General features: G+C 30.0%; 8 protein-coding genes and 3 pseudogenes across 11 annotated transcripts, besides 9 other annotated features; 5 read left to right on the top strand and 6 right to left on the bottom strand.

Annotated features, from left to right (window-relative positions):
• Positions 1 to 559: 559 nt before the first annotated feature.
• On the bottom strand, positions 560 to 775 carry TVAGG3_0158690 (uncharacterized protein; the record flags this gene model as incomplete). The annotated part of the gene is made up of 1 exon (XM_051224891.1): positions 560 to 775. One exon carries the CDS (start codon positions 773 to 775, stop codon positions 560 to 562), a length of 216 nt encoding a protein of 71 aa, XP_051109877.1.
• Positions 776 to 1,909: 1,134 nt separating this feature from the next.
• Positions 1,910 to 4,970: a mobile genetic element.
• Positions 2,510 to 3,337, top strand: TVAGG3_0158680 (uncharacterized protein; the record flags this gene model as incomplete). Its single annotated transcript, XM_001312782.1, has 1 exon — positions 2,510 to 3,337. One exon carries the CDS (start codon positions 2,510 to 2,512, stop codon positions 3,335 to 3,337), a length of 828 nt encoding a protein of 275 aa, XP_001312783.1.
• Positions 3,378 to 4,277, top strand: TVAGG3_0158670 (annotated as a pseudogene). The gene has a single exon. A coding segment is annotated over exon 1 (900 nt).
• TVAGG3_0158660 (uncharacterized protein) lies at positions 4,310 to 4,618 on the top strand (the record flags this gene model as incomplete). Its single annotated transcript, XM_001312781.1, has 1 exon — positions 4,310 to 4,618. One exon carries the CDS (start codon positions 4,310 to 4,312, stop codon positions 4,616 to 4,618), a length of 309 nt encoding a protein of 102 aa, XP_001312782.1.
• Positions 4,971 to 5,548: 578 nt separating the features above from the next.
• Positions 5,549 to 5,766: a mobile genetic element.
• Positions 5,767 to 7,629: 1,863 nt separating this feature from the next.
• Positions 7,630 to 7,710: a mobile genetic element.
• A 233-nt stretch (positions 7,711 to 7,943) lies between these two features.
• Positions 7,944 to 7,973: a terminal%2Cinverted (terminal inverted repeat of MuDR-2B_TvMULE3 transposon ID:TVAGG3_0158620).
• Positions 7,944 to 9,902: a mobile genetic element.
• Positions 9,875 to 9,902: a terminal%2Cinverted (terminal inverted repeat of MuDR-2B_TvMULE3 transposon ID:TVAGG3_0158620).
• Positions 9,903 to 10,196: 294 nt separating this feature from the next.
• TVAGG3_0158610 (ribonuclease H-like family) lies at positions 10,197 to 10,487 on the bottom strand (the record flags this gene model as incomplete). The annotated part of the gene is made up of 1 exon (XM_051224890.1): positions 10,197 to 10,487. The coding sequence occupies one exon, from the start codon at positions 10,485 to 10,487 to the stop codon at positions 10,197 to 10,199; it is 291 nt and encodes a 96-aa protein (XP_051109876.1).
• Positions 10,488 to 16,042: 5,555 nt separating this feature from the next.
• Positions 16,043 to 23,982: a mobile genetic element.
• On the top strand, positions 18,946 to 20,110 carry TVAGG3_0158590 (DNA/RNA polymerases family; the record flags this gene model as incomplete). The annotated part of the gene is made up of 1 exon (XM_051224889.1): positions 18,946 to 20,110. A coding segment is annotated over one exon (1,165 nt), but the record flags the coding sequence as incomplete, so codon positions are not given.
• On the top strand, positions 21,516 to 22,493 carry TVAGG3_0158580 (integrase core domain containing protein family; the record flags this gene model as incomplete). Its single annotated transcript, XM_051224888.1, has 1 exon — positions 21,516 to 22,493. One exon carries the CDS (start codon positions 21,516 to 21,518, stop codon positions 22,491 to 22,493), a length of 978 nt encoding a protein of 325 aa, XP_051109874.1.
• On the bottom strand, positions 23,495 to 23,884 carry TVAGG3_0158570 (keratin-associated protein family; the record flags this gene model as incomplete). Its single annotated transcript, XM_001293129.2, has 1 exon — positions 23,495 to 23,884. The coding sequence occupies one exon, from the start codon at positions 23,882 to 23,884 to the stop codon at positions 23,495 to 23,497; it is 390 nt and encodes a 129-aa protein (XP_001293130.2).
• A 129-nt stretch (positions 23,983 to 24,111) lies between the features above and the next one.
• TVAGG3_0158550 lies at positions 24,112 to 25,239 on the bottom strand (annotated as a pseudogene). Its single transcript has one exon. A coding segment is annotated over exon 1 (1,128 nt).
• A 689-nt stretch (positions 25,240 to 25,928) lies between these two features.
• Positions 25,929 to 27,205: part of a mobile genetic element that runs on past the window's edge.
• TVAGG3_0158540 (uncharacterized protein) lies at positions 26,110 to 26,436 on the bottom strand (the record flags this gene model as incomplete). The annotated part of the gene is made up of 1 exon (XM_001297065.2): positions 26,110 to 26,436. One exon carries the CDS (start codon positions 26,434 to 26,436, stop codon positions 26,110 to 26,112), a length of 327 nt encoding a protein of 108 aa, XP_001297066.2.
• Positions 26,437 to 26,605: a terminal%2Cinverted (terminal inverted repeat of Maverick-1A transposon ID:TVAGG3_0158350).
• TVAGG3_0158530 lies at positions 26,873 to 27,079 on the bottom strand (annotated as a pseudogene). Its single transcript has one exon. A coding segment is annotated over exon 1 (207 nt).

The raw sequence follows: 27,205 nt of genomic DNA, 5'->3' as shown, positions 1-27,205 counted from the left end.
CCCCTTTATTTTTGAAATTTTGAATCCATCAACTTTAAACATTTTATTCAATTTACACGTTGTCAATTCTTCAAATAATTTTTTATTATTAGCATAATAGTCATTAAATTCTTCAACAGATGAAAAAATTTTTATTTCAGTAATTGGTTTAACAACGTTTATTTTTTGTTGAACATTTTCACTTTCATTTATTTCTTCCTCCTCTGTTTCATTTATTTTTAAAATCGGTTTCATTTATCATTAAATAAAAATTAGAATATAAGTGATGAAATATATATTTTTAATTAATATTAAATCAGAAATGGCGGCAGGATTCTTTAAAAAATTATGGGATGGAATTAAGAAAGCTGCGGGTTGGGTTTATAAAAAGATTATTAAACCCGTTGCAAACTTTTTGGCACCAGTAGCGAAAACGGCAGGAACTATCATAGGTGGAGTATTAGGTACTAAAGCAGGTAATCCGGCGATGGGAGCACAAGCAGGTAACGTAGTTGGTGGAGCTGAAGGAATACTTAATAAAATAGGAGGTAGATAGTGGAAAAATAAATAAATATTATTTTTATCTTAGTATCGGTTGTAGTCTTTGATAAACTTTTTCTCCTTTATTTAAAATTTCTCTTATTGGGGCAGCTTTTGGTGTTATTGATTCAGCAACGTCACTAATTGCTTCTTTATTCTTAAATATCCAATTTGCCCCCTTCTTCAATGTTTCCCAAACTTTACTCGCTCCTCTTTTTACTCTATCCCACAGTTTCTTAAATATACCTGCAGCCATAGTTGATTATTTCATTAAAATTAAAAATTCATTTTCATCTTTTAATTTTGATTTTTTATTTATTAATAAATGACGACTAACTATTTGGTGCCAAACACTAAACCGATTAATGGAAATGTATTTCATTCATTCGAAAAGATAAATGAAATATTCGCAAAGAATGACGGTAGAAGATATTATAGAGAACTTGAAAGTTCATGCTATGACTCTGATACTCCATATTTTGATGATAAACAAACTCATTTAAGAATTACAAATCCGGCTCATGATGTGAACCAATTAGGTGACACATATATTAAACGCAAAGTTAAAGCAACTCTAGTTTCAAATAAAGCTTTCACATGTGATGCCGCTTTTAAATGTATGCGTTTATTCGTTGGTTACAAATCATCAAATCAAAGCTTTAAACAATTAGAAGTAGAAACTGAAAGAGGTGATGCCGGTTATCTTCAAATGGATTGCGCCCGTGAATCTTTCGCATTTGCAACATATAAACCAAAATCAGAAAGGAAAGTTAAAAAGTTTGTTCATTCGTTATATAATAATGTTCAAAAATATGATAACTCAGTATGTGGTAAATATATTGACCCTTCAGAAGTTTTCAAGAAAGCAAATGAAGAAGTTGATGTCACTTTTGATATGATTATTCCAGTAAATGATTTGTTAGCATTTCAGGCGTTCGATGATTATCCTAAATCATTTGGTGATATCATTCTTAAATATTATGTTTTCAGGGATACTTTAGTATTTTGTCAGGTTGACCCGTTAAGAGTTGCTGATTTACAAAATTACGTTTATGAAAAGATAACTGATGAAAATTATGAAAAGATTATGAATCATGTTTATAAATATGATCGCAAATTCCAACAAATCGGACTTCCTGCCAAATTAATTACAAGCTTAGCCGCTACATCTGCTGACGCAACAGTTGATGACGTTATTATTTCATGCACAAAGATGGAAGTTTTAGAGGATAAATGCATTACACCAGGATACGGTTTAATTGAAGAATCAGTTAAAGCAATACCACGTTTATTTAGTAAGGAAGATCCATTCATGATTCCAGCTCAACATATTGACGTTCGTTCACTAAATGGAGGTTGCATCACTCCTGAAGGTATTAGCTCAGATTTCTCATACGCTCTTCATAATGTTACAGATGTTGTGTTAACATTTCCGAAGAATGCAATGCAAAGAACGGTTTTAGAAAATCCAATGCTTCGAGGTCTTCAGGTCACTATAGATTCCAGAAACTTCCCCGATCAAGCGATGACCACAGTGGGCGACATATTCTTTACACGTATGCTTCAAGCTTCTGATTTAGATGGAGTGAATGAATGCACAGAAGAATACGAGGACTCATTAACTAGACCACTGAATGATGATAATGGCACGCCATTAGCTAGAACATGGAAAGACCAAACTTCATTCTTATGCACTATTCCAGTTCAACGTGATGGAGCGGGTATATTCTTTGATGGATTAGAAACTTTCAACTCACAAGTTACAGTACAAGTGAAAGCTTATCCAATCATTCAGGGTGAAAATGACACTTACTGTTCAAAGGTGACAAATCCTCCTCAGGTTTGGTTTACTAGGACTACATATTGGACATGGGCACCGGATGAAGGTTTGAAATATCATCCAACAGGTACACCACCACAATATAGAAGTTCATATGATGAAATATTGATGAATAGAAATGTTTAAAATTATAAATTTATTTTTGATTAAATGGATTTAAATTCATACACTCCCTATGAAGAATTAGCAGGAGTATATAATACATACGTAGATGATATGATTAATGAAGCATTGAGTGATAATAGAAATGCTCTATCTAAGGAAAAATTAATGAAAATTCCATATTCTGAATGTTACTTAAATTCAATCACTGCAGCAATTGGTAAACAAAATAAAGGTAAAACATTAACGATATTAAAACAAATTATCATTATTGCTAACACTTCCCCCTATTCACACGTGTTAATTTATATCAACCGTTCAGGTTCACCTTCAGATGATACATTTGAATCTTTAAAGCATTTAATCAAAATTCCAATTATTTATTTATCACAAGAAGAAGCAGAAGATTATTTAAAAAACTTTTTAATGTATAAAGAATTATATAATACAATCAAGAAGCAAGGATTAGAGGATAAAATTATTGATAAACAACGGGATGAATTATTTGAAACACTTTCTATTTCAAATTTTGATAGAGAATTTTTGCATTCACTCATTTTTCTAGATGATGCAGTGAAATCAAAACTAATAACAAATGAGAAATCATATTTTAATCAGTTATTAACTCAATGTCGACACATTCAGTGTTCATTCTTCATGGCTGTTCAATACTTCAAAGCATTAAGCACAAACATTAAATCAAATCTATCAACACTTTTCATTTTCAGTGGGTTTAGTCGTCAACAGTTGAACGTTATGCTTTATCAAGTGAATTTACCAATGAGCATTAATGAACTTTACACACAATATCAGCAATTAGGTGAACATGGAAAAATAATAGTTGATTTAAATAAAGGAAGTGTTAAATTTGATTAACTTTTTATAATTAATTTTTATTTTTTATTTATAATTAAACATGACAGAAATAGCAAATCTTCTACAGGTTCCATTAAAAACAAGGAACAAACAAAAAGGGTGCATATAATAGAACTATGAAAGTTCCTGATGGAATGAAAGAATTAGTTCATATTGTTGCTGGTCTTCAAAAAGATGTTAAACAAATGAGAAACGTTTTAACATTACCAGAAGCTCAAGCATATGCCAAACGTCAAGGTCCAAATTGGGAAGCACACGAAGCAGACATTACGGGTCCAAATGGAAAACCTGATGGTATAAATGAAGTTTTCGTTACTGATGGTCAAGGTAATATTAAAGTCATAAATGGTTACAAATTAACTATAACTGATTATCCTAAACGTAAAGCATATAATGAACGTTATCCTATGCAATTTGATGAAAATGGAAAAGCTGTTAAACAATACATTGGAGAAGGTGAAAATGGTCCAATTAATTCATACCGTTATAATCCATATTCTTATTTCAATGAAGAATTAAATGCTATTGAAGAGGGACCGGATGGATTACCACGATATTCTAACCAGTTTGATGGTCAATATGCAAATATTAGACCTGAAATTTCAGCTAAGAAATTCTTTAAAGTTGCTTTATTCGATCCAGTTTTCGCAAATGTTAAAGATGAACTTAAACATCAATTCCAACCAATTATAGTAGCAAGAATTGCATCAGGTGCTTTATCTCAAGCATTCAAAGATTTAATTAAGAAACCATTATATCAGCAACGAGGTTTAACTTATGATTTAGTTAAGGAATCAGATAAAGAAAATTTGAGAAATCAGATGATTATAAGAATGCAATTAATGAATATATTAGGTCTATTAATTACAATGAACCAGCTAAAAATCAACTTCAAGAACAAATACATGGAATAATAGATTCAAAACTTCCAGCAAAATAAAAGTTTAAATATATTTTTTTATTCGAATATAAATGAGAAGACGTTTCACTAGTCAAAAGAACACTAACGCAAAAGCAGAGATTACGGTTGGTTATAACGTAAATGATGATAAATCACGAATTATTCAAAATGTTAAAGTTAATGTTAGCCCTGAATTAACAAGGTCAGCAACTCAACCAAATTTATTAACTCGTGACTTACCGAAGAATGAGGAGAATGAAGAAAACCATGAGAATGGAGACCCAATCATTTTATCTGAACCCGGTAAAGAACCTGTTGAAATTCCCACTTATCCAACATACCCCCCCGCCTCTTTCATCAAACATCGAGAACCCATATAAAATAGACATTAATTCTGAATTAATGAAAATTTACCGTGATATAATAATTAATAATTATGATTCAATAATAAATTTAATCGATCAATCCAGTTTAATTATTTTACCTTATGAATCATTAATTCACATTATCGCCATTCTTTGTGATGTTCAAGATTCAGACGTTAAGATTCAATTTTTCATAGATGATGAGGTTTCATGCTGCGGAACAGTTGCAAAAATAAATCCTATAAAGGATATTAGCACAATTAAGATATCAAAGAACGGAACAACAACTGAACTTCATTTAACATATAATGATATTTATAATAAAATAGTTGATGAATATAAAATATCACTTGAAAAATTCTTTGTTAAGGCTATTTAATATTCAAGCATTAACATTATCGAATAATAATCCTTTGAATCATAATCAATAATAATTGACCTTTCACCAGTTTCTATCGTTTGTTTTATTTCTTTTTGTTCCCCACTATCCGGATCGGTCATTGTAATTGTTTTTGTTATAGTATCAGCTTTATCTTTAACTTCAATCTTTTTTCCATCGGGATATTTAAACCAAAATTCCAAAAATTCGATATTGTCAATCTGTTCATATTTTAATCTATCAATTACATTTTTAATACCATCTGAAAATCTTATGAAATGGTCATTATATGGGTTTGATTGAACTAATTTGAATGAAGTGAAATATAACCTGTTGATGAATATGACACCGACTCATATTTTCTGAAAACACTAAAATTTATAACATGAATGAATTTCTTATTCGTTGAATTTATGAATTCTTGAGGTAATCTTATTCTAGTTTTATTTATCACTGGAAAATAACGCTTTACCATATTTTTAATTGTAATAAAAATGTCAATTATCAATATTATTTCGAATAATAACTGTGAATTAAATTTAACAGTTAGCGGAATTTATAATGTTGGGTCATTATTGATTTTGTAATTTAATCGTCGTCGTTATCGATTTTGTAATTTAATCGTTATCGTCTTTTTCTAAACGTGCATTTTTTGCTTTCGGAGCTATTGAACATACATTGGCCCTTACCAGCAATTGAAAACTATTTTTCATTATCAACAATTACATTACTCCGAGTTATTCATCAATCAATGAAAATCGATATATAGTCCATACTTCAATTTACAATATTGGCAAGTCCAATTTCACTTGGCATATTTAACTCATATAGAAAAACCAGTTGGAATCGGCAAAATTATCTTTAATTCCATACATAAGAAAAAAAAATTATAAAGTTCTTCAATAATAGCAAACTAATAGTTTAAATAGATTTACAAGTATCGCCCATCTACTTTTGATATAATTCACATATTAAATGTAGAAAACTGGTTTAAAATAAATATTTCAAAAGTTCGAAAACGATTTATGAAAAAATAACGTGATGACATTTACTAAATTTGCTCTGTATTAAAGTATCGATGATAGAAAGAGCATATTTTGTAAATATTTCAAAAATATTTAAAAGTCGGAGAAATTGTATTGTAATGTACTATAATTATGTTACAAATCCGATTCAATACTAATCCTTCGCTATTGAAGTTGTTTTGAGAAGGATATTCTCTGAATTCTTGATAAATCTTTAAAATCTAGAGTAATCGTTTTGTAAACTTAACAAAACTAAAAGGTATACCAATAGATTGGCATTTTCTACGTTTTCAAAGTGAGAGAGTGTAAATTTTTTTTGTTATAGACCGAAAATAGATTTTTTCGGCTTTCTCTTCAAATAATTGAAAGAATGATACTATTATAGGTTTATTATATTATATAGCATATAATCATGCTATAGCCGAAAATTATAAGTTTTGAGAAGATTGAATATAACACAAATAAATTTGAATGTAAGTTAAATTGCTTGTTGTTTTTAATAGCTATTTAATGAGAAATCCAATATTGCAAAATTCAAATTGAATGATTGAAAGAACAGAAAAAGTCGTTCTTTTCAATTTCGAATATGTTTCATTGTATTTATAATTATATGGCAAATAAGATATTTAAACTTGATTTTTGAAGGAAAATTCACAAAATTGAATAAATTCAAATAATTTTTATTCAAAAATAAACTAGTTATTTGAGTTTAATACTAATTATCTATTCAAACTACAAAGTTTGTAATTTAAAATATTTTGTGAGATCAGATTGAATTAATTCAAGGTTCTTTTCAATTAATATTAATGACCATATTACGCATTTTCGAACATTCTAAACCAAATATATAAAAATCATTTCACCAAGACGCGATTAGAGCATGCCGGGCCAGAGCTGGCAGCGACGACAGCGAACGTTGCGGCTTCCGCCTTCATTGAATTTGGCGCCCCTTATTGTTTCTGGACCGACAACGGTTCAGAAAATAGGGGCGCCTTTCAAGATCTACTTGATCTTTGGGGCGTCCAATGGCGGCATACAGACTCTCATTCTCCCTACCAAAATGGGAAGATTGAGAGATTCTGGCCGACATTGGAGCGCTGCCAAAGCATTCAGGCTATTCCTGCCTTTATTTGGGAGTACAATAATAACACACCGCATGAAGCATATTACCAAACTTCACAAACACATCTAACTATTCAAATCATTTCAAATTTAAAATCATATAAATTAATATTATGAATATCCTGTTCTTTTTCCGAATACCCTTTATTCCCACATTTCAATATATCTCTAAGTATGCAATAGTACCGATAAAACATTAATATCCCTGATATTTATAAAAATGTAATATCTGATCTTTTGATGATTATCGGTATCATATATGTTTATTAGTATTACCATATCTATTATTACATACACTAACAGTATATGACATTTACACTTTTATTAAACCAAAATTCAAAAGAATCTTTTTGCAATTTCGTCCAATATGAAATTAAATCCAATGAAACATACACAACACTCTCCTATATCTTCTGTAGTTGCATATTATATATTCAAACGATTTTTAAATAATGTTTCTATCAAATGTGTAGTGATTCCGTCCCGATTAAAAATTGAGTACTTTCATCCCGATTTATCGGGATAAAATTGAATACTTTTATCCCGATTTCCCGATCAATTCCGATGCCGCCTGGACACACATATTTTTATATCTTGAATTTTATAATAGATTACTATCTTTGCAGCCGAAAATATGAAAAACATAATTTTGATGATAAGTTATCAAAGTCAAGTTTACAAACCTTCCGAAGAAATCGATAGCAGTCGCGATATATATACAACAGCTCCGAAACTCCGAAGTTGCAATTTTAAGCAGAAAAGACTAAATTTGAACTGCAATAATAAATGAAGTGTTTATTCGTATTTTTTCTTGGAGTATATAAGAATTTCCGAAAAAGTGACACTTTCAATAGGGGGTAACACTTAAAAAGTGACAATTTAAAATTCACAATAAATAAAAATAATAAATTTTTTAGTCTATTAAATTATTCTTTTCTTTGAAATCCTCCAAAAATTCTTCGAAATGTTCTAAAATATAATCTGGAGAATTATAACAAAATTCATTAATTTCTAACATCTACGTATCTAACAATTCATTTGGAATTTCAAACGATCTTAAATATGTAATTGAATTTTGTATCTTCTCATTTATTTGAGAAAGTTTTTCTTCAGCATTTTCCAATAAAAATCTTAATGGATTCAAATTGGCTTCTTGATTCTGAACAAAATTTAATACTTGGTATAAACGTGATTGAACTTCTCTTTTCAATTTTGTTTTATAATCTGTCAATCGAGGCTCGCGAATTCTAATTGAAGGAATAAAACCTGTTTGAAGTAAATCGTTTTTAATACGATAAAAGTAATTGGGTGCAACTTCTTCTAAAAGATTTTTGACAAAAACATCAATTCTTTGATTTTTAACGCAGCCAAAATCGTGATATTTTATCTTTTTAAATAAAGATTCAGAAACGTTATTCACAACGGTTAATTCATTTGGTCTGGCAGCGGCTATCCACATCATAGCCAACAATTCCTTATACAAAATTCAAAAACTTGGGTGCAATCAGTTCTGATTGCACCCAAGTTTTTGAACTTTCTTGAGGGAATTAAAGGGTGAGAGATTTATAGTCTATCTATATATCTCCCACCCTCTAATTCCCTCCCTGACAGCGGGAAATTTTGTCTGAATGTTAAACTATTCAGACAAAGTTTCCCGCTGTTTGCGAAGGTATTGTTGGCTATGATGTACTGATTCATGATCAGTACATCATAGCCAACAATTCCTTATACAAAGTTCAAAAACTTGGGTGCAATCAGAACTGATTGCACCCAAGTTTTTGAACTTTCTTGAGGGAATTAAAGGGTGAGAGATTTATAGTCTATCTATATACCTCTTACCCTTCCATTCCCTCTCTGACAGCGGGAAACTTTGTCTGAATGTTAAACTATTCAGACAAAGTTTCCCGCTGTCAGCGAAAGAATTGTTCCATCTGGTGCATAGAGTGTGAATCTATGCACCAGATGGAACAAGTCCCTCGCGAAATTGCCCAAACTTGCGTCGCATTTCAAAGATTGTGACCCAAATTTTGGCGATTTCTAGTAGAGATGGAGTATTTTGAGTCACTGACCTATATGCAGTGGCTCAAAGGGCTCCATCTCTACTTTGAAGCAAGGAAACTTTCCTCGAAATTTTGATAATTTGAAGAAAGTTTTCAAGCAATTAACAAAGGATTACTCGCTATGAGGTAAAAATTCTAGATTTTCACCTCATAGCGAGAGCTTCCCTTTCATTGCTTGAAAACTTTCCCCAGCTTCAAAATTGGGGAAAGGGCTGTAAAGTCGACTCCGATACCAGCAGGTACCAGAGTATTTAAAAGAGAAGCCCTCGTACGAGTTTCTATGAAGACCTTCTCATTCAAGAAGATCTTAATAGAAAATCGTACGAGGGCATTGGAAACTCGCGTCTGGTACATGTTGGTACCAGAGTGTTTGAGATTTGAAGACTCTGGTACTAACATGTACCAGAATTTATGATGAATGTAAGATGGACCATTATAAAATGGTAGCGGTTTGTTTCAAAAAATTTTAGATGAGATTTGCATAGATATAGATTATATGATTTATACATATGAAAAATAATATATAAAAATATAATTTTGAGATAATTATGTAAATAATATTTTAAATATTTGAATTTGAGGTATAATTTTATAGTAAAATATATTATAAAGAGTATTTATATAAATATTGTAAAATAATATAAGTAATAAAAATTGAGACCCCCTCCCTGTTTTTGATGTTTTGTCACTTTTTCGGTAATTCTTATTGTTTCCTCCGAAACTCCGAAGTTGCAATTTTAAGCAGAAAAGACAAAATTTGACCTGCAATAATAAATGAAGTGTTTATTCGTATTTTTTCTTGAAATGTTGTATAATTTTTTTCTACTTATTGAAGATTTTCTTAAGACTTTTTAGCTTGCCCTCAGCGATCCAATATGGCTCTTGATTGGGATTTCGATACCAGTGATCATCAATCTCACTGGCCTCGAATTCAATCGGCGTAAAGTGAACGTTAGTTTCAGGATTGACGGGTAGTGATGAATGTGGGAGATTATTGTAAAACTTGATCACTCTTGGTAAATCTGATTCAGACCGACAATTTTTTCTACGTACGGCCACCATCTTTCAATCTTGCCGTTTGCTTGTGGATTGCCTGGCTGTATGAAGATGTGCTCAATTCCGCGATCAACTAAAATTTGATGAAATATACTTTTATTTTCGAGACCGTTATCAGTCCAAACCGCATATGGTGGTTGTGGAATCGTACTTAATGCTCTGAGAAGAACATTTGATGTATTTTGAGCAGTTTTTTCTGAAAAAAGATTGGAGTTTATGTGAATTGAAATTTTAATACGCATAAAGGTAGTTTATTTGAATTCAGTTATTTATGAATATAGTTAAAATTGGAATTCAGAATACCATTTTTAACGTATTCTTAATTCAAAATATGAGCGGTTAATTCCATATGCAAAATTATGAGATTATATGCGAATTAAAATTGATATCCCAATTAAAAGTATAAATTCGAATTAATTCTTAATTTGCATTTGTCTGATATATTATGAATTAGGAATATTGAAACATATATCCTCATATAGAATATCATTCATTGATTTAGAAAAATGTACTTGCACGAAAAGTGACACCTAGATTTCATTTTCATATGCCTCTTTATCACTTTGCTATGGTCTTAGCGATAAATTATCGGCTATGAATATCATTTCGATTTGACTACTTATAATCGATTAAATATAATTGTATTTGATTGGGTTAAAATATTTTCATTTGATATTTAAAATATTACTTAAATGTGATTGCTTTCAAAAATTAGAAGATGTTTTTGATTGAAGAAAAATAATTTTTATAATTATATTTTGTTTGATTAAAATTGAATATACAATATCAGCGATTTATAAAATTGTTGACCTGAACGACACAGTTTATTAGAAAGCATATTATAGTCCAAGATTCAAATGTTTATAATCAGATGTTATTTAATTAGTACATAAAACAAAATAGTTACCTAACTTAATTCATCTAATTAAAATTGGTTTATATTTTGTGATATTCGAGGGCTATATCATAAACAATACCAGATGAAGGAAAACAAAGTTGTATTGTAATGTATCTTATAATTAATCATTTCTTAATTTTGTTCTGTCTATTATTTTTCTCATGGTTTTTATATAATGCTATGATAAGTGAAGTCAACCGAGTTTTCGTGCAATACATTTACGACAATGATTCAACATTATCTGAAAATATTGATTCTGATTATTGTAGGCTGGCCAATTGGTGGGGTCTCCCCAGGTGAAGTGAAAATTCCCATACCACAAGTGGACCTTTTTTTCTCAGCTCATTATAGGATATAGCAGAAGCTTTGGGAATATATGCACATATATGCACATATATATAGTAAGTTATACAGGGAGTTTGAGGGAAATTTATTTTTTATAAGATATTGCAAATTTTGAAAATATAATAAATTTCATTAAATATTACATGAGCTGCTTTACTTTGTCCCATACCTCTCATTTCGAGTACTTATAAGCTCAGAAATTAAACACAAACAAACTTATATCTTTGAGATTTCAAATTTTTATCGACAATGTATATTGTTCACAGTGGAATTGATTCATACTTGTCTTGTATGAAACGATTCCACTGTGAACAATTGATTTGTCATTGTTTTTGGGATACAATTTGAAATGCAGAATTCAAAGATCAAATATTTTGCCATGACACACACGTTTTTGGCATTTGCCAGCTTTGGTCGATGTTGCCAAGCATAAAATAAGTTTATATTCCAAGAAGGTGTCAAAAGATTGAATCTCATTTTGATCAAATTCATCAATAATGTATGCGGGTGAGACTGCCTTCAAGGTAGCCCTTATATTTTAAGTTGATTGCGAATGTGTCTATCACTAGTACCCTGCATCTATATGGGCAAATCAGGAATTGCTTGCACTTTTTCCATAGAATGTCACATCGAAATTTAAATTCAAGAAAGGAGTTTACAAATGCAGGGTATTGTTCCTTTACCCTGCATTTGTAAACTCCTTTCTTATAAAACCTTGCTGCAATAAATTATAAATATCACATTCTTATTCAAACTCGCAAATTCTATTCATTTCTATCTTTCAATCATAAATATACATACCTTCTCTATCTAATATTTCTCTATTTGTTAATTTCCCTCTCAAATTTGTTGTTTTTTATATTATTTTTAAAATTTTCGATTTTTTTGGATAATTTTCTTCAATTTTATGATAATTTATTCTATTCTCATTATATAATAATATTATTCATTTTTATTTATTTTATTTTTGAATACATACGATAATTTTTAATTCAATTTTTAAACGAATGTTTTGATGGGACGAGCTTACTGAGCATAGGCTCATCCCATCAAAACATTCCCTAAAAAACTCTGGCCTTCATCGAGGCCAGAGTCCACAATTCATCTACTCAGAGCCAAGTTCCTCGACGGTCGTCCTCATTAGGCACGATCCGAGAGGAACTTGGCTCTTCATTAAAATCACAAGCTCTGGCCATTGCTAAGGCCAGAGCTTCGCAAACCATCCTCGGGGCCGGTTTCCTCAAAGACCACCCTGATTCGGGGCGGCCGGAGAGGAATCCAGCCCCGAGAGATTGCCCATACGAAGCTCTGGCCATCTTTTAGCATCTTATATATTCCAATTAATACTATTTTAATCCCATTTCAACTTTAATTTTAATCCATTGGCTCCCTATTTCTTTAAGCTTCTTTATTCAATACTTTATACTTTCAATTTTTCAACACTCTTTCAAACATTGGCTTTCTAATATTCCATTTATTATTACCTTTTAAATTATTTTATAAAAATTTTAAATTCTATACTTCTCAATTTATATTTCATTCAAATATTCCTTATCATTTTTTCATTAATTTCTTTAGATTATTTATCACATTTACCATAACTGTACTGCTTAACATCTTTCACATATCTATTATTTTTAATTACCCAACTTACTCAAATTCATAATATAATTATATTACCCAGATTTTCCTTACTTTTACCACTCCCCATGTAATTTCTGGGGAAAAAGATAATTCATTTTTTTTATGGATGAATAGATCGTTTTCCTAGAAAGGACCTCATATCTCTGGCTAAAAAGAGTGTCAGATCCTAAATAGATTATTGATCTAGTGTACAAATCCAATAAAAAGCATATTTTTTTGGCTTTTTTGGTGCTCATTTTTTCGAAGATCTACATGAATATGGGGAAACCATCGGATTTTTTTGGTTAACCCACATCTTCATGTAGTCTGGACTATCTTTCCTCGAAGGACCTCTTTACGGGTGTAAAAACTCATAAAGTTCTCAAAAGATTCATTCTCGATCTCCATGCTGAAAGAATTTACAATAAAAAAGAGATCTACGCATCAAACTACAGCCATAAATGAACTGAGCCCCTAAAGTTCAGCTCTTAGTTTATCAAAAACGTCGAAATCCTTCTCATTGCAATCAAATTTTCTCAATAACTCATAAGAAAAATCGAATTTTGATTAAGCCGATGTTATAGGTATCACAAATACTACAAACTTTAGCAATATCGAAATTGCCAGCAAAAGTTTGAAATTGCATTGCTCATATTTGTTTTGTAAACTAAAAATCTGCTTATATTATTCATTAATTTTTTATATATTATTCATATACTTTAATAAAAACAATACTATTTCACCTTAAAAATGAATTTCATAAGTCAATATTAGTTTTTTGAAAATGTATCAATTTTCGATTAAAACAACATGAGAATAAAATTTACGCAAAATTATTTTAAAAAATGGTTTTAAAAATTTACAATAGATTAAGAATAAGATTGCAAGAAGTTTTGAAGTTTAATTTTAAGAAAAAAAATTCGGATATTATTCATGGATCTAAGTAATCTGATATTTGAGTATCGGCACTATGCATAAAACATATATTTATAGTTTTTTTGGATTTTTATGATTTTAAATATATTCAAATTTGGCAATCCAATAGATTTTTAAAAAATAGGTAAATAAAAATAGATTACATATGCAGCAGATTTAGAACATGAAACAAATCTTATAGTGACCCAAAAAAAAATTCATGATCCAAAAAAGAAAAAAATTGGCTAAATGGGAATCAAACCTTGGCATAATGAATCATTATGTCGGATGTTTACACTACACTACACCGGCAGTTCGAAAAATAACCTTGGTGGTTATATTTAATAGCTACTCCCAACGATAGGCGGTGTCCCCAGCTTTAGAGAGGTGGTAAAAGTAAGGAAAATCTGGGTATATTCTCCTTTTATCATTTTGTAAATTATGAAATTTGGGTTTTTGTAAATTTGCGGAAGAATTCTTATGATCCAACTGTCTGAATCTTCGGATTTATTAGAATTTTCGGATTTTTCTTCATTTTCCGAAAGATTTTTTTGCGTTTCTTGAGTTTCTTCAATTTCTTCTGGTAATTCTATTAGTTCTTCATGCGCCAAGCTTGTGAGTTCGTCTGGCTTGTTCATTTGAACTGGATTCTCCTTTGAATCTACATTTTCGGAATCTGAAGTTAACTTTTGAACTACTTGTACTTTTTGTGAAGATTTTGGGGCTTCCCTAATATGAGGTGATAAAGAATTTTCTGTAATTCTCGAAAAATGTTTCTTTGAACTTGCTTGTGTCAACTGCTGAAATATTGTTTTCCACTTCACTTTGCGGAATCTGGATTTTGGAAGGTGCAGTCATTTCGCTTACGATATTCGTAACAGTATCATCTTGATCATTTGGTAATTACCATTTGGTAATTCATTGAGCATCAATTCATTATCAGAAGATAAATCTGGATTCTGCGGTAAAATCAATTGAATCTTTATCAGCTGTAGCGGTTATTGCAGGGATTTTCGTCTCAATTTTCTTGGTTGACTTCACTTGGGCGAGATATTTTTGTAATAAATTTTCTATGTTTGTCTTAGTTTTTTACGAACGGTTGTGTTGTAGTCGATTTTTCTTTTTTGATTGCTTTAAGAATTCGTAAAATGAATCTTTTTTAACAAATGGAAGTGACGCGAAAATTAAATTCAGACATATTGGCTGTATACCACCCATCAGCTTTGTTGTTCGATCTTGGAGTTGAAGCTTTTTCATGGATCTTCAGATTCTCAGATGGCGATTTGGATTTTTGTGGGGGTGGAACTATTCCAGTAGTGTCGATAAATTTATGGGACTGAGCAAAAATTGAATCGAGATTTTGTTCCGTACCGAAATGCATCACTAGAAAAAGTGACACTTACACTTATTTTGAGCGGCAATTTTTCTAAGTTATTTTGTTAAGCTAAATGCGTTATCAAATCAGCTTTATAAATATTATAGAAAAGTTTATTTTTATTTTAATTATTATTATTATTATTTTTTAAATTAAAAGAAAACATTAGAATTATATATAGATAGAATCAGTACCTCGCAGACTATAGTTCTCTATATGGCGCTGAAAATTTTTGGTGAAATGTCGTCGCATTTCACCAAAAATTTTTCGGCGCCATAGGAAGAATAGATTATCGAATTTTAGAGGATGGTGTTCCTGTTTATATTCAAAGATTTAAAGGGAAGCAATATTATAGAATTGTTAATCCTGAATACATAAAACATTTATTTAAAAAGGAAGACTGTGAATTATTAAACGTTAATGAATATGAAACCAATAAATCAAAATTGAAATATAAATATATTGGAAGTGATGAAAGATGCAAAGATAAAGATAAAGTTTATACAGTTTCATATAATGAATGGAAAACCAATAAGATAAGAAAACATTTAGGAGATTATGGGAAATGTTCTGAAATCTTCAAATCTAGTATGTACGAGAGAGTAAAAGAAATTAGAAATAATTATTTTCATGAATAAAATAAAAAAATTTTTAACAAATAAACTTCTTACGAAAAATTAAAACTTAGTTATGTTTATTATTTTATTTTTTTATTTTGTATGAAATGAGCGTCAAAACTAACAACGTTAAAAAATTAGGATTCACAAACGAGGAAATAAAGGATATATTAGAGGAGGTAGGTTATGAAGTTAATAAATATTATTTAAGAAATTGTCAAAAATTTGCCGAGTTATTAAATGATTTAGATTATGATGGAAAAATGAATAAAGATGATGTTATAAATTTCTTATATCCCACATCTGAAGAAGAAAAACCTAAAGAACCTGATGTTTTCCCTGAATATTATGAAGAACGGATTAAAGATGATGATGAATACAATGAAATTGAAAGACTGGAAAAAATAAGAGATGAAATAGATAAAAAAATTAAGGAATTAAGAGAAGTTGAAAAATATAATGAAAATGAAGTAGAGGGTTTAATGAATATCCCAGCTTCAGAATCAGAAGTACAGAAATCTCATGAAGAAAGATATAAAAATTATGTCTCAGAATCAACACAAAATTTATTAGATGGTGAAATAGACGAAACACTTTCAGAAGAAGGTACTAAATTTATTCGTAAACATAAGTTACAATTTATTGATAATGAAGAATACCCCTGTATCCTACTTTCACCACCTTTAGATTCCAAAAATTCAAAAAAGCTCTTAAAAACGTGACATATGCAACTAATACGATTAAGAAAGAAGATCATGATATTTACACAAATTATTATTTAAATAAATGCACAGGTGTTGATAAAGTTTTTGATTTATTAGATAAAATATCAAAAGAAACCATTGGAACCTATAAAATTTTATGTGATTGTGGTTTCATTATTGAAGATACCAATAATGTTTCATATGAAAGAACAGCACCGAAGGAGGACGAAGTGGAAAGGTCTATACCATTCGTTATTAAGAACATAAAAGATATGAAAACTTATAAACATTATATTTATTCATTTATTTCAGAAAAAATGGAAGCAACCCATAAAACATCTTCTCATCATTTTATAGCTATTCATACATTCCTTTTCAAAGTTGTGAAATTAAATAAGACAGGAATTAGATTTAATGTATCAGGGTACGCATTCTTGAGTAAATTAAAATGTATTCGTCACGTCGCAGATGATAAAAATTTATGTGTTCTTAATTCATTTTATGGGCTTTAAAAAATAAACTTTATTTTTATTTATTTTTTAATTTTTTATTCTTACATAAATGAACAAAAACGGAACAGCTAAAATGAATGATAATCAAATTAGAGCAGAAGGTAGAAGGTTATTTAAACGCTTCTATAACATTCCTGATGGTGTTAATCCTAAAACTCGTAGAAGCTATTTAAATGAAGCAATAGATGCATATGAAGGGTTTGACATTTCATCAGAAAGTGAGAGATTAGCGAGAATGTTAAACGTTAATATTGATTTCTATTATTGTGATCCTCAACCAGAAGACGTGGACATAAATAAGGTAGACTTTCCATTAGTGGAATCAATAATGATAGATCCAGAATTTGAAACAGTAAATATTTTATTAACACAGAGTTCATGTGGAAAACTTCACGCTGACAGAATAACAGACGTTGAAGCACTCACCGGCTATAGAGTTTGTCCATATTGTAAAGAAGAAGTTTATTCTATCCGTGATGATCCAGAAAGGAAAAACCAAAGAAGATTTTTAAAACATTGTGAGAAATGTAAAGAAAATAATGGGAGATTAATTCAAGACGTTCAATTGCAAAAGACCCAGCAACCATATGCACCACATATTACGAAACAGAAGATATATCAGTGGTTATTAGCTCACAATTTGCAGGAATATTATCAACCGACAAGATATTATATTACTTTTGACTTCGAAACATTAGAGACTAAAGAAGAATTACAACTTTCTGAGTGTGCAACTTTGAACGCTTACTTAAAACCATTCATGGTATCATCAACGGTTAAATTAAATGATAAAACATATACGAGGAATTTTTGCTTAACTTCGAGTGATTCTTTTATTTCTGATTGGATTGAGTTTTTATTTTCAACCTGTTCATTAGTTGCTAAATCAAATATGAGTCAATACGATGAATTATTGAAGCCGCAAACGGCGGGGACTTTGTCCCATACATTAAATGAAAAACAGAAGGAAGCATTTAAAGAACTTCTAGATGAGGAATTCAATAAAGTGAATATCATAGGTTTTAATTCGGGAAAGTTTGATTTAAATTTAATTCTTCGTGATTTAAACACTGCAAAATGGAAAATAAAATCAATGCTGGGTTCTTCTTCTCAATTTAAGCAAATCATTGTAAAGAAAACAAACGTTCCATATGAATTGAGATTTATTGACATCAGAAATTATATAGCGGGTGGGACATTAGACCAATTCACTCAAGATTTCGGAAACAATAAATCACGTGTTAAATCCTTTTTCCCTTATCAATTCATCACGTGGGAAAATTACGAAGAAGAATTATATAAAGTGGAACCATTCACTCAAGATTCATTTTATTCAGCATTAACTCAAGAAACTATATCAGATAGTGATTATCAAATATATCTCAATGATGCTAAAAACTTTAAGAATAGATTAGAATATTTTATTCATTATTGCAATAAAGATGTTGAAATTATGATTGACCCAATCGATAAAATTATTGAAGAAACATTTGTTTATAAAATTGACATGCTTCATAATCTTTCTTTATCATCGAATGCTTCAATGATTCGTTACGCTTTAGCATATAAAGACTTTAATCCTAATGAAAAATATCCTGAGGAAGAGATAGAATCAAGTTTTGAATTAACGAAAAAGTATTGGAAATATAAAATTGAATCATATAAGAAACAAGATGAAAAAGCAGAAAGAGATACTAAAAATAATGTTTCAATGGATGATTTTCAATACTATCACGATTTAATCCTTTCATCTAAATGCAAAATGTGTGGTAAAGCGTTTACATATGCAAATAAACCAACATTGGATAGAATCGATAATGAAAAACCACATACCAAAGAAAATTGTCAGTTAATGTGTTGTTATTGCAATGTCGTAAAATCAAATAAAGATGAAGATGTTCAACGTTTAAGAATCAATTTAAGAAATTATGCATTAAAAAATAATTTACCAATGACTTTAGATTCAGTTGAAGCTTATCACATTCTCCGTAATGGAATTACTGGTGGTCTATCAAATGTTCAACATCGTGTTAATCTTAAAGGAATCACGCACATTAATAAACTTTCATATAATCCAGAAACTAAAACTGTATCAAATGAGGACACCACCAACATTATGACTCATTTCGTTGGTGTTGATTTTAATTCATTATATCCTTCATCATTTTCATCTAATCCTCATGATTTCATTCAATATACTGACCATAAAATGTATATGCCGGGAAGATTGAATGGTGTTATCATTTGTGATACAGCAACAAAGAAAGCAAAAGCACTGGGAATAATTAAGAAGAAAAATACTTTATTCGTGGCTGAAGTAAAGGGTCACATTGATGAAAAATACATTAATGATTACATAAACTTTTTACCGATAATAAGAAACTTAGATATTATCACAGATGAAAAAATAATTGGCAGTTTTATGTATAATTACATGAAATCAAACAATTTACCAGTTGACCAGAAACAGAGGAAATTAACTCAGTTAGCATCAACACACAACCAATATCAACCATTTTCTTCTTATTATCTTTGGTATCTAATAGACAGATTTCATTTTATCATTGATGACATTCAATCAATTTTAACATTTACTAAAAACACTTGCTTTAATGAATTTGCGAACGAATTTATGAACGAAAGACAAAAGGCTGAATTAGAAGGAAATAAAGGAAAAAGTTTATTTTGCAAGATTTCGCTTAATGGATCATATGGTTACGATGCAATGAATACACAAAATTACGCAAAGACTAAAATAATGAATGCACAGAAGGCACGCGTTGCATGTATGTCAAATAAGTTTAAAAACATAAGAGAAATAGGTGAGGATACATATCAAGTGATGCTTAAAGATAGATTTTATAGATGTGATACATGTTTACAAGAGGCATTCTTCACTTTAGATAACGCAAAATACTGGTATTTAGTTTTCATTTATGATTTTATGTATAAATGCATGGATGTTAATCATTTTCATTTCATTGAAGGTGATACCGATTCATCTTATTGGGCTATTGCTGGCGATCCAAGTCTTCCTAACACTCAAGCATTTCAGGCGATTGTAACCAATAAAAAATTTTATGATAAAAACATTTTCAAATTCGCACCTTTTGATTTCTTCTGTTTTGATGAGAAATTTAAACCTAAATTAAAGAATAAAGCTGAAGAAAAAGCACATGAGAAGAAGTTATTGGGTTTAGCAATTGAGAAACAAGGTGATAACATGGTTGCTTTATGCCCTAAGTGTTATACATCATTCAACGGTTCAATTGATGGAAGTGATTTTAAAAAGATTGCACAAAAAATGAAAGGTGTTAGTTTACGACAAAATAAGCAATTAACACCTAAAAATTATTTGGATATAATAAATGATAAAGTTATTTTCGATGGTCAGAATATTAATTTACAACTTAAAAACGGGTCAATGACTCGCTTAACAATCGGTAAGACTGCATTAACAGGAGCACACACTAAGGCTGTATGTTGTGAAAATGGATGTTGTATGCCATTTATTTAATACAATTTAAAATTTTATTTTTAATAAAATGCCACAGAAGAGACAAAAGGAACCGTTAATGATGCGATTCAATATGTAAATAATGGTTTTGATACTATGATTCAAAGAGGTGGGCACCCTTAAAACATTTATTTTATTTTATTTTTATATAAATGGATAACGCAGATTTAGAAAATTTAATTGATGATTTAGTATTTAATCAAAATTTTCTTAATTATTATGAATTAAAATCATATCTCCAAAAACATAATAACAATATAACGGGTGATGATATGGATTATTATTATTCGTATTATAAAAATGAAATTTTGAAATATCATGATAAAATAATTTCTGAAATTAAAGACAAAATTAAAAATAATGAATATACAAAGGGAAAAACTAAATCACAACTTAAACAGTTGAAAGATTTCAAAAATAAAGTATTAACAGAAGAAGATATTGATGAATTATATAAATTATATAATCCTGAGCCGCAAAAACCAAAGGAACAAAAACAAAAGAAGAAAAAGCCGAAAACAACACCAAAAGAGAAAGTAGCAAATGTTCAACAGCTAAAGGTGCAAAACGCCCAGGTCCTTCAGACCATAAATGATGCACAAGCTTTAATTTATGATTCATTAGTTAAACCATATTCAGCCCGACTTTTAAATGAAGATCAACTTTTGGAATTCATCCTTCAACATAAACTCGAAGCGGGAAAGTATATCAAACCTTTATATACAGCATATTTAAAACAAATGAATAGAATACATCCAGAATTAATGAAGGGAGGAATGAAATCCAAAACTTCATCATCCAAAATCAAAGCAGATAAAATTAAACCACTTGCAACACCAAAACCTCCAACGACAGTACCTCCTCCTTCAGTTAATCCTTCATCATTCACTTTATTATATCCATTTCAAACATTAAAGAAACAAAAAGATTTTAAAAAGGATTTCAAGATATTAAATAAACCAATTGACCCGAAAATTCAACCGTTAAAGGAAAAATTTAGTCGCCCTTCATTTGCACCATATCCATATTCGTACGAAATCGATCATCTGGAATATTCAAAAGGAAACGTTACTTATTTATTCACCATTAACATTAACACTAGATATTTATATTGCATTCCGGTGAAAGGGAAAACAGAACAGGAAACAAGAAGAGCTATACAATACTTACTAGATCATGAAAGAGTAGATAATATAAGGGGTGATGGTGATAAAGGATTTCAGGCAGCTATGATTCATTATTTCCCACAAATTAATTTTTACTTTTCATCCTCTCCATATACGTTTCATAATAAAATAGTTGATGCGGTAATGAGAACTCTTAGAGATGCGTTAGGGGTTAACGGTCAGATATACTGGGATGGAAATCATGACTCCATCATACAGCAGTTAGTATATTATTACAATAATACATGGCATAGAACTATAAACATGAAACCAGTGGAAATGAAAAATGATATTTCAAAAGAATGGGAATATATTAGAAAGCAAATGGAAAGGTTAAATGATGTTAAACGTGAACAAATTAATTCGGGGCTCATGAATTTTAAACAAGGGGATAAAGTTTTGATTCATCTCGATTATGGAAAAACTAATAAATCAATGACAAAAAGAAGACGAAGATTTGACACAATAGCTGAATTTGTTAGATATATTAACGGCAATGCATTAGTTGAAGTTGACAATAAATTAATAGAAATTCCGATTTATTTTATTACTCCATTATATTTAAATAATATTTAATTTTTTTATTTCGTAAGAAATGAGTGACAACAAAGCAGCCAAGAGTCCTGATTCAATTATGATTCAGAGTCCAGACAATGAATATAAAAAGAAATTAAACAGAATTAAATCAAAAATATGCTATTACAAAAAGAAGCCGCAATGCGGCGGGGCTGATGCCCATAAAACTAAAGGAACTGAGAATGATAAAGAGAGGAAAGAAATAATCGAAAAATTAGAAACTTACCGTTCAATCCTTAAACTGAGTGAAGCAAAAATAAAAGAATTTAATAGAATCAATAAATTGATTGGAAGAGATGAATTTAATAAAGATGAATTTTTAAACTCTATCCAAATTTAATTTTTATTCCTCTTCGACAACGTCTCTTCGAGACGCAGAACCCTTCTGGGCTCTTATTTCCATCATTACTGCATAACCACATCTTCTCGGTTTTCGTGGTTTGTTGTTTTTAATTCGTTCTTGCATCATTTTTATCATTTCCTCCCTTGTTATGATTCGTGGTAAATTTTGAGCTTGTGGGGTATCCATTTATATAAAAATAAAATTTTGTTATCAGTTATTTTATCATCATTTTATTAAGTTCATCTTTAGTTAATTTGAATGGATTCGCTAATGTTCCACCTTGAGCCACAACACTTGCCCCGGCTAATTGTGAAGAACCTGGGATAAGTACTCCATGAAATGATTTCATTGGTATCATTAATTTAGAAATAGTTGGCTTAATTAATTTTGTCATTTATGATAAAAATAAAATTGCATAATTTAAATTTTTTTCTTTCTCATTTTCTCATTTTCTCATTTTCTCATTTTTCATCCTGTTTTGGTTTCAGCAACTTTTCAAGTTGTTGTCTTGTCAGTAACTTTAATTTTAACTTTGGATCAAATATTGGGTTTCCATCTTTATCTCTTCCAATAACACCATATGGTAGAATCTTCATTTATACTAAAATAAAAATTTAAATTATGCCGTTCTAAAGTTTGTGAAACAAACATTGAGCGTTCATTGAACGCAAAACCATGCATAAACTGTCATATAAGGTGGCATGTAATCTTCACCCGAGCCTGTTGGATTTGTTGTGAAAGTATGGACATGATTTCCTCCTGGTTCAGTTGGTCGAAAAGTCTTTTTTGTTGAATCGTTATAAGCTGGAGATAAAACATCATGACCGGCTTCATAGTCTGAGTTGTATAATGGGTGGTCTCTTAATGAGTGTATATGGTCGCCAGAAAAGTTTGTAGTTCCTGTATGCTTATGCGGCGGAAGGTTTGCTTCTTTAATTTTCTTTGAACCACCGGTTTGTTTTGAACTATTAGCACAGTAGAGGAAACGATCGGTTATTTGTTGCCATGTACCGAAACCGAATACATCAGCTGGATTTGTTGAATTCATTGATGTATATATTGAACCAATGGGGTAAATCATCTCAAGAATTGTATTTAATCCATTATGAATATTGAATTTATTATATAATATTGAAACTGGGTAAGAAATTAAAATTGGTCTTGTCATCAATATTAACGTATTATTTTTGAAAATTGCTTTTCTAACATCTTGAAATTTTGTGATTTCAGACCAATTTCTTCCATCACTACTGATATTTACTAAATCACCACATCCAAAAGCAATGAAATACCCATCAATATAAAATAAATTAGTAAATCTATAATTTCGAGTAAGTTTTGGAGTGAATGAATAAACCAATTCCCAATTTGATAAATCCTGTGATAAATAAATATGTCTGTTATAACTTACAGGATATGAATAGACCATTCCACCTGAAACGAGAACATAAACATTTGATCCATAACATAAAGCTTCAATGTCTCCATCAGCTTGAAAAATTTGTTCAAATTGACCTTGTGGTATTGAAGATGATCTATAAATTTTATCATTTTGTAGGATAAAATACATGTTGTTAATGTAATACCACTTACTTGTATAATCAATTTTCAAATCTGATGACATCATACTAAACATATAATAATTTATTCCATCCTCACTAATGAAAATTTGATTGACTTCATAAATTAGTACCCATTTATTATTAACGCATCTAATAGGATTATTTGGATATTTAAATTTAGCATCTTGATTTAAATTACATTTGAACCATTGGATACAATCGAATGAATAACAAGGGCAAAAATCATCTCCAACCGTTATCATTCCCATAAATTTACCGTTATTATATTCAACATATAAAATTCTTGGATTAATGATTGGCTTTCGTGTATCAGGATTCCAAACAGATGGAGTAAATGATTCATAGTTTTTAAAATCATTTGTTTTAAAATAATAAAGCACTCCAGCTGTATAAAAAAATACGTGGTCACTCCATCGAAACATATCCATTCAAAAGAATCTATATCAAAGGTTTTATCTGATGATTTCATAAAATTTAAAAATGGTGGAGTAAAATAGACCTCTGATTGTTTTATTTCTTCATTAACAAATGATATATCAGCTTTCTTTGCTAACTCAGTATTAATGAATGAAATAACTTTTTCCTTATCTGCTTTCTTCTCTAACTCATTGTTAACATATGTTTTATCTGCTTTAAGGTCTAAACATCCTGAAACCCATTCTGTATCAGCTTTAACTTTAAAAGTCTCCAATGTCCATTCATGATACCATTCAACCTTTTCTTTAATTTCATTATCTTTTTCATCAACATAAACCAAATTTGCCTTCTTATTTAATTCAGTATTAACTATCCACATATTCCTTATCCACCTTCTTCATTATGTCATTTAGGAAACCTTCTATGAATTCCTCATTTAAATTAAATCTTCCAATCTTCAAAAATTTAGGAAATGCATTTAATGCGTAATATCTCTGTTTTTCTGGTGGAATTGATGTTATATCATCCGTTATTCCTTTAATTTTTGAATTCATAAATAAAATTTCTTTTATATTTGATATCACTGCACCACCTTTGCAAACGAATTCGAAATGGTCATTTTTCAATACTATCTCCAAATCTCCATATTTCAACCTTTGCGTTTGTTCTGCCGTCTTTGAATTATATGCATATGTGGCGTATGTAATGGTCTGAAGGACCTGGGCGCTTTGCGCCTTAAGTTGCTGTTGTTTAATCATTTATTACGATTTAAAAATAAATATTTAATCCGTTATCTCATCAGCTATTTTCTCTATTTGAAATTGCCATAATATTTCATTCATAAATTCTAAATCACAATCAAATAGGTCAGTTATTCTAAATTTAATATTTGATAAATCTTTTGAATGAAGAATAAATGAATTCCCGGATAATTGAAACGGATATGATAAAGAAAATGTGTTTAAGTTGATGGATAAAATGTTTTGTATTGATGGGTAAGAGTTAGGGTCTAATGTTTGATGTGAAAATCTCATTGGTGTATTAACTTTATCACATTTTATTAAAATGAAATTGGAACCAGTGTCAGAATACAGTTAGTATACATATCATGTGTACGGTGGCACTGCATTCCTCAGTACGCAATACTTGTGAATTTGACACTTTACAAAACCGTTAACGTTTATTTTACAACACAAACGACAACACCAACTTAACCTTAAATATTTATAAAGCCGCCAACCACTTCACCTTACTACTGTAAAAATAAACGTTCTCACTTACAAAAGTATTGCAACTCTTCCCATTGCTGTGCTTCACACAATAGTTCATATTCTTCAGTATCGCTGCTGTCGCTCCAATCGTCAGAGTCAAAATCACTGTCATAGTTTATACCTGTAAGTTTTGACAAAGCTAATGAAACACGTTTACCGTTTGTATCGTATGCTTGTATAAACTTTCCATTCTTCATTCCTTCATAAACGCTCAAACTAACTTTACCCTTTCTCCCTCGTATCTGATAGAATGTATTTTCACGAGGAACGAAGAACAAATTCTTGAACTCATGACCGTTGTAGTTTGTTATCTCAATAGTTTTCGTCATTTATATAAAAATAAAATAAAAAAATAAACTTAAAATTAATGATATCACCACCCTCACACGTATGAAAACATAGCGCAAAAATAAATTTAGGTGAAGTGGTGAAATCTCACCTCTTTTTTCACCTCTTTTTTCACCTCATGAATTCATTGCTTTATAACTCTCTTCCTTTCTCCAACTCTTCTAACTTCTTCCTAAGTTCAGCAATGTTGTCCTCATGAAGTTTAATCTTCCTTAATATACCTTCTCTATCTAATGGTTGCTTTATCTTTCTAAACTGAACTCTACCATCCTTCATAGTATGAACGTAAAAACCTTCTGGAACCGCTCCTGATTTAATGTATTCTACCAAAAATTTTTGTTTCATTGCTTCAGTGACTTTAGTCGTCATTTTACTCTAAATAAAATTTTAATATTAAATAAAAATAACGTTATTTTTTCAGTAAGGAAACGCAGGAGTTTTACGATTTATTTGAGGAGTAGGTTCTGGTTTAAATGTTGGAGTCGGTTTAGGAGTTGACTTTTGAACAGGAGTTTGTACTTTCATAGGTTCAGGAGTCATTGAAGGTTTTGCTTGTGAAGGCGTTGGTTTGGCGATGGTGTCGGAGTTGTTCAAATTCAGCTACTTCAGTATTATTTATAACATTTGCTTTATTTCTTTTCAACATCATTACTGCTCCTGCTGTAGCTAGCAAACCTAGTGGGAGACCATATTTTATAATAAGACTTGACCAAATGCTATTTTTGACAGGAGCTGGTGGAACACCTAACC

This window comes from Trichomonas vaginalis, chromosome IV (genome assembly GCF_026262505.1).
Source record: "Trichomonas vaginalis G3 chromosome IV, whole genome shotgun sequence".
Classification (NCBI taxonomy): Eukaryota; Parabasalia; order Trichomonadida; family Trichomonadidae; genus Trichomonas; species Trichomonas vaginalis.
The sequence above is the reverse complement of the archived record's forward strand: the minus strand, read 5'-3'. Positions and strand labels throughout refer to the sequence as shown.